Below are 10,399 nucleotides of genomic sequence, written 5' to 3'. Positions count from 1 at the left end.
CAGACGTTTGCAACATGACCCACATTGCACATCCACCATTGTCGGTGCTAGCAGTAGTCGTCGACTTGTTGCAGTGGTTGTTACCTTGCAACATTGCTCCCTAGCCCGTAGCAGTGTTAGCATGGACAAAAAGAGCACAGAGAAGTGCCGCTTTGCAACATCGATGGGGAGTTTGCAGCAACCCACACAAGTAGTGGCCACTTGCAGCACCTTCATCAGTCACCAGCAGCAGTCGTCGGTCTGTATCCGCGGTGATCGTTGCCCTCGCAGTAGTGCACGATAAGCTCCACCACCAAGAGTAGGAAAGGGCAGGGAGAGATAGAAGAGGCTCTTGGAGAGCAACTAGCAGCTCGCCGAAGAAAAGAAGTTGAGAGCTGAGTTGTAGATGGGATTGGTTGAAGAAGACGAGAGGATAACCCAAAGATGAGAAGCGGCGCATTGGGCTCACGATGGCACGTGACAACGTGTAGTATAAGTCAAACTCTCCGCGACGTGAGCCGTGATGCGTTCAGGAGTTTGCAACCTGACCCATGTTGCAAATCAATTGAGTCAGACCGACGTGGACGCGCGAACCAATCTGTGGTTGGATGGTTAGAGGGACACTGGTATTCCCGACCCATCAGATGTGTTTTCAGTAATCCTTAAAAAAAAGATGTGTTTTCAGTGGGAGGAGACGTTCCCAAGGACGACGAGGCACTTACGGTAACTTCGTAAATTTTAAGATGACATGCCGGTTCAGTCTCTCGGAGCTGCTCATAGGAGTAGGGTGTGCGTGCGTGTGTGTGTTTATAGGGTGATGGTATGCGCGTATGTATGATCGCTTGCGTCTGTATTTTGATGTTAAAAAAAATAGACCGACGTGAACGCGGGTGTTAAAAAAAACTCTGTGTGTAAACGCCGGGGACAGTTATCAGCCTGATGAGCGCTACTGCCGCGGACGGATCGCGGATAGGGGTTGGCGCGCTGCGGCCTCGAGCGGAGGGGCGGCGACGACGCATCTGAGGAAGTTGCGATCGGTGGGCACTGGCTCAGAGTGGAGAGATGCCGCCGGAGAAGGCTGCTGCGGCCTCGAGCGGAGGCGTGCCGACAACGCATCTCGGGAAGGAGGCGGCGGCGGGCGCTGCCTCGAGTGGAGAGATTCCGCAGAAGAAGGCTACGCCCTCGAGCGGAGGGTCTGCCGGCTCGGGTGCTCTTCACGGGAACTCTACTTCCCAGTACTCTGAAGAATCTGCCGCCGGGCACCCTAGCAAGAAGGCGCGCACAGCCTCAAGTCTGAAGATACCACAGAAGCACCACAAAGCTGATATAAGCTTGAGCGGAGGGACGCTGCAGAAGCAGAGCTCAGAGGTGGAGGCTGATACCAGCTCGAGTGGAGAGGTGCTGCACGAGCAGGAGCATCCCAAGCACTTTCAGGAATCTGATCCCAACGAGATTGTACATGCCAAGGAAGAAAATAAACATGTGCAAGAAGCCAATCATCTGATCGAACAGCTGAATGAGTTGGGCGGCATGGGAGAGGATATCAGCGAGGAGGAGTTCCTTGCTTACCATGACAAGCTACCTCGCATCCCTTGTTATATCGTTGCCCGTAAACTGACAAATGAGGAGCTCGATGAGCAAGATCTTCGCCACGCACTTTGCCGCTTCAGATATTACAAATACAAGGTTCAATCCACAGTTCTATCTAGTATAGAATTATGTATCATCACACATCATGCATCCTGTTGCCTGCATTTACCTGCTATATGCTACATCTGCTGGATTATTTAACATCCTGTTTTCATTTGGTTCGATCTTTTGGGTCATCGCATTGTCTACAGTTGAAAGAGGAGGGAAAGGAAGATACATTTGACCTTAAGGACGTTTCTGAGGCCGAGTGCGATCAGGCGTTCTTAAAGAAACAGAGATTTTTCAGACGATTCGAGGAAATTTCCACACTTGATTGGTATTTCCACCCTGATTACTGCAAAGATCCTTCTCTTAGTGACTACCAACGCCTAGTCCTTCGAAATTATGTGAGTTATCTTCTGATGCATGAGTAGTCCCTCAATTTGTAGTTGTGGTTGATTGTATTAGCACAACTGTGTCTGGCTGTTACAATCGCACTAAAGCCTCCAAAACTATGATCTGATGATTGATGATCAGTTTAAAGTCATGAGATGTGCTAAATAATCACCAAGTGGTCTTGCTTTGAAAAAATAATGGAAAAGTATATCAGGGTCCAGACTATCGACCAGTTACGTGTGCGAGTTCATGCTACATTTAGTGAGCCCCAGTAATATTCGCCTTAGACCAACCTTTAGTTATATTATATTCTGAAATGTTTAACTCATTAATGTATCAACTTATAAACTGGCAAGACTGACTAATTCAAATATAGTGTCAACTGACAAAATGCTTTTTCACCTTGTTGCTCAGTTCTTTATCATATCTGCTTTGGAATAAAATTATGGTTTGGTGCTTGTGGTCTTCAGTTAAAATATAGTTATTTAGGTTATGTATTGTCCGTCGTTCTAATTTTTTCTAAGCAATTGGTTCTCTCTCTATCCTTTTCAATGTAGGGTAGTAGCGAGTACGCCAGGTGGACTGAGTACCACGAGTTCCTTCATAGCCATGACGTTGAAGAAGAGTATGTCAAGTTCTGTGAGGAATTGTTCAAGAAGCTAGAGGTATGTACCACAGATCATGTTAAGGAGATTTTATTTTATTTATTCAGTGCTTTGTGTATATATTTTGGATTAATCACTTCTTTTCTCTGCCAACAGTGGATGGAAGGTTATCTAGATTTTCCCCGGCCATCTCATAAGGTAAGTATGGCCATGCGAGAATCTTGAAACGACCCTCTCATCTATATATCTTGTAGTGCCCTCATAACTTAGTTATTGTGCAGTGGGATCGCATATCTTCCCGAGGAGCTTTACAAGCAATTAAACTTGCATCTACTACCTTTCAGAAGATCACTGCGTCTTTAGCTTACTATGGCTACTTTGTAGGTTCCCTCATATGCGTTATTTTTACGTAGCTTTCAACGGATACCATGTACTCCCTCTATTCACAAATATAAGAAATAAGATGTTTTAGATATTTTAATATGGACTACACACGGACTGAAATATGAGTGAACAAACACAATAAAACGTGTGTATATACATCCAATTCAGAAAAAAAGTTATAACATCTTATATTTGCGGATGGAGGTTGTAGTATCTAACAGTTTTTTGTTTTTCGATTCAGGAGTGTAAACAGAGCATGGCCTATGACCGTACTTGGTATAAGGATTTAGATGGTGTTCATTTTGAGATTTGGTGTCGGGTCACTGAGAAACAGGTTAGTACTGATCTGCACTATACACCCGTCTCCCCGCATAACTAAGCAACTATTCGATGGTGGTTCCGTGTTTTTACAAACACTGTATGCTTAGAAATGCATGACTTTTGCCTTGAATAATGTTCAGATGAGTTTCAGAGATGCTCTAGCGGAGGTTTGTAAGCTGAACAGGTTTCCATTACGCCAACGTAGACTGGAAGGTGCACTGAAGCGTGACTACACCATGGAGAGATTGGAATCGGAGGTAGGTTGTTTTGGTCTGTGGGTAATTTGCAGCAGTAACTTGATATTCCCTTGTGTATGTATGCTTACCTCTTTTCATCTTTTCTTACTCCAGTACCATACCTGCACGGCAAAGGTTCCCCCGGGAGTAAGTAGTTGCGTTTTTTTTTTGTGTGTGTGTGTGGCATGCAAGTGTAATCCATTGGAATTTGTTTTATTATGTGATGTCTTGTCTGCTTGCCTTCATCAGACTGAAAAGGACAAGGCTAAGGAGTTGATTGCAAAGGCAGTTAAAAATCGGGTACTGTAATTCATCAGATCACCTCTGCATTATGCATGCTTTTGAAAGATGATTTAGCCTGTGAAATTTTTTTTTTCTTTTCAGCTCAATAAGCCGAAGACCTATGCGCAGTATATCAGCAAGAAGATACACATTGCGCGCGTTGCTGGAATACTTCCTCTGAAGGATTCGAAGGAGCAGTGTAGTTAAGGTTCCGAAGAATGGGATTATGAAATTGGTCCATACCTTGCCCTTCTGCCAAAGACCTATGTTTATTTTCCTCTCCTCTGAAGGCGTTGTTTCTGAGATTATGAAATTGGACAGTTGGTCAATCCCTTGTCCTTCTGCACTGTGCTGCCCACATGTGATTGCGTATGCAGAAATGGTAGTGATCTGTAATATATATTGTTATGGATCATATATGCTCGTTGGGAGCAAATATAGCAGTTAATACTCCCTCCGTTTCGAAATAATTGTCGTTGGGAGTTTTTAGTGCAATTTCCGCCGCGTTACGACATTTCTATCGTTTCCGAAACTACCCTCCCACTCTCTCGCTCGCTCAGCTCAGCCACTCGCTCGCTGGCTCTCGAACCCCTAGCTCACCGCCACCGGCGCCTCTCCGTCGCACGCGTCGCCGGCGCCTCTACCCCGCACGCAGCGCCTCCGCCTCTCCCTCTCGCGTCGTCGCCGCCTTTCCATGTTGCCATACACCGTCGCCTCTCCCTCTTCAAGATTTCATTTTTACTCCGGCGGCTGGATCTGAAGCGCGGCTGCTCCACCTTCCTCAGGGTTGCGGGGATCTCCGGCGGCTGGATCTGAAGCGCGGCTGCTCCACCTTCCTCAGGGTGGCGGGGATCTCCGGCTCGCTGCGCAGGGGAAGGGCCCGACCGCCGGCGGCCGCTGCGGGCAGAATGGGAACTGCGTCGGCGACGTCGTCGGCGTCCCAGGGACAGGGCACGGCGGCACGCACTGCGGGACAGGGCACGGCGGCACGCACTGCCGTTGCCGCCGTCCGCCAGCGCGCCGCTGGCCGACAGGAGCAGCCACAGCCACGAGGCCACGACGAGCAGGACTGCCGGCGACGGGTTGGTGCAGTCCCGCGAGGACCGCGCCGTGTGGGATGCCGAGACGACGTTGCCGGAGAAGGAGTCTCCGACTACCTCACGCCCACCGCTGGCCTGCACATCAGGTAACCCACCCGCCGCTGGCCTGCACATCACTGAATAAATTTCTGTAAATTTCAGAGATGATGCATGAAGTTTTGTACTCTGAAAGTTTAGGAGTACACTGGATAAATTTCTGTAAATTTTTGAGTACTACTGCTTGTAGGGCGGCTTGTACGGCGTGTACTCTGAAAGTTTAGGAGTAGATGATGCATGCAGCTGCTTATGATAAATTTCAGTAACCATTGTGCTCGTGTGTTCATTGTGCCTTTGGCTTAAAATGGTTACTACTCCTAAACTTTCAGAACATCACCTTGCAGTGTTCAGTAATGGAATAAAAGTTTAGGACTATCTGGAGTTCATTGTGCTCGTGTGTTTATTGTGCACTACTGCTGCTGCTTGTGCATCTGTTTCAGGCTCTGAATTTGCTTTTGTTCTTGTGACTGTCCGTCAGGTCGCCGAGCCCGTACGCCGGTGTGAGCAGCCTGGGTTGCCGGGTGCTCGCCGTCCGGCAGCACACCACGGTGCGACACGGGGTGGTGGAGGCCGAGGCTCACCCAGGTCGAGACCATATGGTGGCAGTAGGAGGGGACTGAGCACCGTGTGGTGTGAGCGCCGATTGAAAATCACCAGCGAGTCCTACTTCAACTACGATGCAATGTGAGCCTCACTTGCCGTCCTCCCTCTCTTTTTCTTTTGTGAGAGCAAAAATGCATTTCAGTTGTTGCAAGTACAAGGTCCAATCCACAGCCCAACTCCTATCAATATACTAGTACCATCGTCACATGCCATGCTATCCGTTTACTTGCTCTATGTGCTGCATGTATTCGACTGTGTAACATCCTGTTTGTATCTAATTTGATTTTATGTGTGTCATCTCATTTAATTTCTACAGTTGTCCAAGAAAGGCAATAACCTGGAAGATGATTGGCCTCCAAACCCTTTTGACGGAGGCGCACACGGCGCCAGACTGAAAGCGAATGACCTCCTGAACATTCCTGAGGCAGATTGTACTCCGATGTTTATTAAGGAGCAGGGATATTTCAAGCGCTTCGAGACGGACGGCACTCTTGATTGGTCGTTCCCCAGTGATTACATCAATTGTGCTCTACTGAATGACTACCAGCGCCTAGTCCCTCGAAATTATGTGAGTTGTGTGCTGATGCATGAGTGATCCTTCAATTTATATTTGTGGTCAATTTGTTTTGACTGAAAATGATCAACTGTATTAGCACAACTCTGGCTGTTATTAGAATCACATTGCTATGTCTAAGGAGCTTTAGTAAGTTTTGCTTCAAACAAAACATTCAATGTTTCATACTGTTCTGTATATTGGAGTGTGTAACTTGTTAACTTGTCAACCTAGAAACTGGCCGTCTGACGAATTCAAATATAGTGTGATGTGAACCGCCGAAATGTCTTCAGTGTTCACTATCTTTGTTTTTATGAAACGGCTCACTGGTAGACTCTTTGACTGCCTCTAATCTTTTTTTTGTAAGCATCTGATTTTGTTTTCTGCTAAATATTAGCCATTTCTTCAGTTGTTTACCATATCTGGTTAAAACTAAATTAGTATTTGCAGCTTGAAGTCTTCCGTTAAAATACTACCTCCATCCTAAAATTCTTGTCTTAGATTTGGAGTGGTTGTTTAGGTTATGTATTGCCATTGGTTCGTCATTGTTTAAATTTTTCTAAGCAATTGGTTGTCTCTATTGTTCCCAATGTAGGGTGGTAGTGAGTACATCAGATGGAGTGAGTACCATGAGTACTTGAATAGCTATGAGATTGAACAGGAATACGTCGAGTACAGTGAGGAATTAGCCAAGCAACTGAAGGTATGCATCGCAGATCATGTTAATCTCCGTTTTTTGTTCAGTTCTCTGGAAATTTCTGGGCTAATAACCATTATTTTTCTCTGGCAACAGTGGATGGAAGATTATATACATTTTGACCGGCCATCTTTTAAGGTAAGTATGGACATACAAAAATGTTGTAGTGACACCATTATCTATATATGTTGTAGTACACTGATAACTTTGGTGTTGTTCAGTATGACTTCATCTCTTCCCGAGGAGCTTACCAGGCAATAAAGATTGCTGCTACTGGCTTTCGCGGAATCACTCCGGCTTTAGCTTACAATGGCTACTATGTAAGATCCCTCTCAGGCTTTAGTTTATTTAGATTCTCATATGCATTAGTTAGTGTACTACTGGCTATTATGTACTCCCTCCGTTCCAAAATAGATGACCCAACTTTATACTAACTTTAGTATAAAGTTGGGTCATCTATTTTGGAACGGAGGGAGTAATATCTAACGGTTGCGTTCTTTCAATTCAGGAATGTATAGAGAGCATGGGCTATGACCTTGCTTGGCTTAAGGAGTTAGATGGTGTCTATTTTGAGATTTGGCGGCGGGTCACTCAGGGAATGGTTAGTACTCTGCACTGTTCACCAGTCTTGTGCTCAATTTGATGGTGGTCGCTTGTTTTATCAACACTGTACATCCTTAGCAAAGCATGACTTTGTACTTGAACAATGTTCCACAGAGTTTCAAAGATGCTCTGGCAGAGGTTTGTCATCTCAACAGGTTTCCGTTACATCAACATAGAATGGAACGTGCCCTGGAGTTTGATGAAGCGATGGAGGAGATGGAAGAAGAGGTTGGCTGTTCTCTTCATAGATAATTTGCTGCTGTTACTTAATACGAGTATATTGGTTTGTGTATGTATATACTTATCTCTTTTCATCTTTCTCCCTTCAGTTCCGTATCTGCACGGCAGCCATTACCCCAGAAGTAAGTGATGTCTTTTGTATGTGGTATGCAAGTGGAATCCATTGGAATATGTTCTTTTATGTGATGTTTGATCTGCCTGCCTTCCTTTCAGGTTAAAGAGGATAAAGCTCGGGAGTTGATTGCAGGGGCGGTTAAAGAGCTGGTACGTACCATAATTCATGCGATCACTTCTGTATCATTATGCTATGCATGCTTTTGAAAGACAATTTGCGAAGTGAAATTAATTTCCTTTTTCAGCTTGATGATACGCCGAAGTCCTATGAGCAGTATATCATAAAGAAGATGCACATTGCCCGAGTTGTTGGAATCCTTCCTGACAAGAGGATTGAAGATTCTCAAGAATGAGATAACCGTCAAACAAGTGTTTGTTAAAAAGCTGGTACTGTAATTTATGAGATCACTTCTGTATTATGCATGCATTTGAAAGATAATTTGCTAAGCGAAATTCATTTTTCCTTTTCAGCTTGATAAGCCGAAGTCCTATGAGCAGTATATCAGAAAAGAAGATACACATTGCCCGAGCTGTTGGAATCCTTCCTCCACATGATTGAAGCAACAGTGTTAAGATTGTGAAGAATGAGATAATGGTCAAACAAGTGTTGATTGTTGTCAGATTATGAAATTGGACCATCAATGGTGACCCCTACTTCCAAGTTTTCAAGTGGTCGTCTACTCCAATAGCTTAGCATGAAATTTATAGATTTTTTTGGTGAATCCAAGTTTCACACTGAGTGTAGGACAACAGTATTATCAAGGGGTGTACAAGCAAAACAACTTTGGTTTGAACTCTAAAACAAGATCATAAACCAAATTGTTCAGAACACAATTTCACCCAAAGAGAATTTAACTCTAGAGAATTAAATTGGTTTGAACTTTCAGTCTCCCTTCTGAGAATTTAACTCTCTGTTTTCATTGTTTTGGTACCTCCGAGTTTCACCCAAAGCCTATGAGGAGCGAGTCAGCCTTGCTGAGGAAACACATTTTTCAAGAGATTCGGAAACAGCCGATAATTCTTTTTGTTTTTCTAGGGGGAGTCATCCGGCTAGTTTTATTGATTACCAGAAATAGCTAAATTGTTCAAAAGGAAGCTAGGGGGCTCATCGACTCAAGTACAAGTTTCATGGAGAGTGTTAAGGGCATTTCTAACCAACCCCCAATACGGCCATAAGGGAGTAAAAATTTCAGTTTACTCCTTTACGGCGGACCTAGCCGATCCCCTAAAAATGCTAACGAAGTATAATTTTTACTCCAACTCCCTATTCCCCCCAAGATTTTCCTAAATATACTCCATCGTGTGGCAGCCGAGTAAAACTCCCTCTCGCCCTCCCGTGCCGCACTGCCTCCCGCCCCCGCTGCCGCCACCGATGACCGATCCAAGCCGGCCGGAATGGATAGCCAACCCCCCGCTCACCCCGCTGGCCACTGGCGCCAGCTTTTCGCCGCCGAAAACCACCCACGTGCCGCCGTCGGTGCCGAAAAAAGCTTGGGGATGCCAAAGAACCACCGGGTCCAAGCTACGCCTCCAACCGTGCCAATGGTGTCCGGGGTGGCCACCGCGTCTCCGGCAACGGCACGTCGCCCTCCCATCGCACCTACCGGAAGCAAACGGGCTCAAAAGCTGACGGTGGTGGCGTCAGCGCTCGCCGAGGCGGCCGCCAAGAAGAATATGAAGAAGATCGCGGCGGCGCCTCGTCCAAAGCCTAGGCCTCGTGCGGCAACTCCGGCTGCCCCTACGGCGACTGCTCCGGCGCAAGGCCGCAGCCGGCGACAAAAAGCACGGCTGCCAAGTGATCGATGAAATTCCAACAAGGTAAAATAAAATCTCACGTCCCGTTGGTATTCGATAGTGATTGTTTATAGTGCTTGCTTTGACATTGTAGAGCGAAGATGAACACGGCTGAATTCCTCGCATCGTTGGAGTCCTCGGCCACCATTGGCCTTGATAATCTCAACTATGACTCGTTTTGGGATCATTCGGCCACCCAAGATACAGGGGAGGCCGAGGAGGTCCAAGAGGTGGTGGCCGAGGAGGAGGTGGTGGAGGTGACCGAAGCAAGCACCAAGGCCTCAAGGAGCTGCACCCAAAACTACAACCAAAAGGAGGACTTTGCGCTTTGCGACGCCTGGTGTGCCATCTCCATGGATGCAACGACCGGAATGGATCAAACCAAGACCATGTTTTGGGAGAGGATCACCGACTACTACAACATCTCCGTGGTAGTGGCCGAGAGGGTGGTGGTGCATGCCAAAGATTGGCTCAATCCAGAACAAATACATGTTTGTGGTGATTTTGAATAAAACATTGTGTTTAAAATGATGTCTTTTGGATGAACTTTGCATGTTTAAATTTGAAAAACGCGGTGATAAAAGTTTATGTTATGACGATTATTGCTATCCATGCTTTAATTTGAATGATTTTAAGATATGTATTGTATAGAGATTGTGTTTGTACGGCTAGTATACAAAACGGCCACAAATTTGACTCCAATAAAATCGGAATCTAAGGCCCTGTTCGGATCTCAGGAATGTAAAATATAGGAATGTGAGAAAATATAGGGATAGCAAAGGAACGCAGATGCAAAACAAAGGATCCGAAAACCTACATACTGTTGT

The 10,399-nt window shown here is 45.8% G+C and overlaps 2 protein-coding genes across 5 annotated transcripts; both read left to right on the top strand.

The window, feature by feature from the left end:
* The first annotated feature begins 901 nt into the window (after positions 1-901).
* Positions 902-4,304, top strand: LOC109779075 (uncharacterized). 4 transcript variants are annotated; one of them, XM_020337676.4, is made up of 10 exons: positions 904-1,665; positions 1,821-2,015; positions 2,562-2,669; positions 2,766-2,807; positions 2,891-2,989; positions 3,235-3,327; positions 3,455-3,571; positions 3,665-3,697; positions 3,800-3,850; positions 3,935-4,304. In XM_020337676.4, the coding sequence occupies exons 1-10, from the start codon at positions 1,042-1,044 to the stop codon at positions 4,037-4,039; spliced, it is 1,467 nt and encodes a 488-aa protein (XP_020193265.1). In that variant the 5' UTR covers positions 904-1,041; the 3' UTR covers positions 4,040-4,304. The 4 variants fall into 4 exon arrangements, with proteins under 4 accessions (XP_020193264.1, XP_020193261.1, XP_020193265.1 ...); XM_020337672.4 differs by having other exon boundaries at positions 903-1,665; positions 3,665-3,850; XM_073496892.1 differs by lacking the exon at positions 2,891-2,989.
* A 297-nt stretch (positions 4,305-4,601) lies between these two features.
* LOC109779076 (uncharacterized) lies at positions 4,602-8,664 on the top strand. The gene is made up of 12 exons (XM_020337678.3): positions 4,602-5,018; positions 5,447-5,652; positions 5,888-6,139; positions 6,720-6,827; positions 6,918-6,959; positions 7,043-7,141; positions 7,330-7,422; positions 7,539-7,652; positions 7,754-7,786; positions 7,878-7,928; positions 8,024-8,165; positions 8,250-8,664. The coding sequence occupies exons 3-11, from the start codon at positions 6,011-6,013 to the stop codon at positions 8,129-8,131; spliced, it is 777 nt and encodes a 258-aa protein (XP_020193267.1). The 5' UTR covers positions 4,602-5,018; positions 5,447-5,652; positions 5,888-6,010; the 3' UTR covers positions 8,132-8,165; positions 8,250-8,664.
* Positions 8,665-10,399: the final 1,735 nt, after the last annotated feature.

Source organism: Aegilops tauschii, chromosome 4 (assembly GCF_002575655.3).
Source record: "Aegilops tauschii subsp. strangulata cultivar AL8/78 chromosome 4, Aet v6.0, whole genome shotgun sequence".
NCBI classification, from domain to species: Eukaryota; Viridiplantae; Streptophyta; class Magnoliopsida; order Poales; family Poaceae; genus Aegilops; species Aegilops tauschii.
This window is presented reverse-complemented; position numbering and strand designations above follow the sequence as displayed.

Bases quoted from the DNA above. Each gene is read 5' to 3' on its own strand.
- LOC109779075 (XM_020337672.4), top strand. From the start codon at position 1,042: ATGCCGCCGGAGAAGGCTGCTGCGGCCTCGAGCGGAGGCGTGCCGACA. The intron at 1,666-1,820 runs GTTCAATCCACA...CATTGTCTACAG, and splicing joins TCAGATATTACAAATACAAG to TTGAAAGAGGAGGGAAAGGA. The intron at 2,670-2,765 runs GTATGTACCACA...CTCTGCCAACAG, and splicing joins AATTGTTCAAGAAGCTAGAG to TGGATGGAAGGTTATCTAGA.
- LOC109779076 (XM_020337678.3), top strand. From the start codon at position 6,011: ATGTTTATTAAGGAGCAGGGATATTTCAAGCGCTTCGAGACGGACGGC. The intron at 6,828-6,917 runs GTATGCATCGCA...CTCTGGCAACAG, and splicing joins AATTAGCCAAGCAACTGAAG to TGGATGGAAGATTATATACA. The intron at 7,929-8,023 runs GTACGTACCATA...TTCCTTTTTCAG, and splicing joins CAGGGGCGGTTAAAGAGCTG to CTTGATGATACGCCGAAGTC.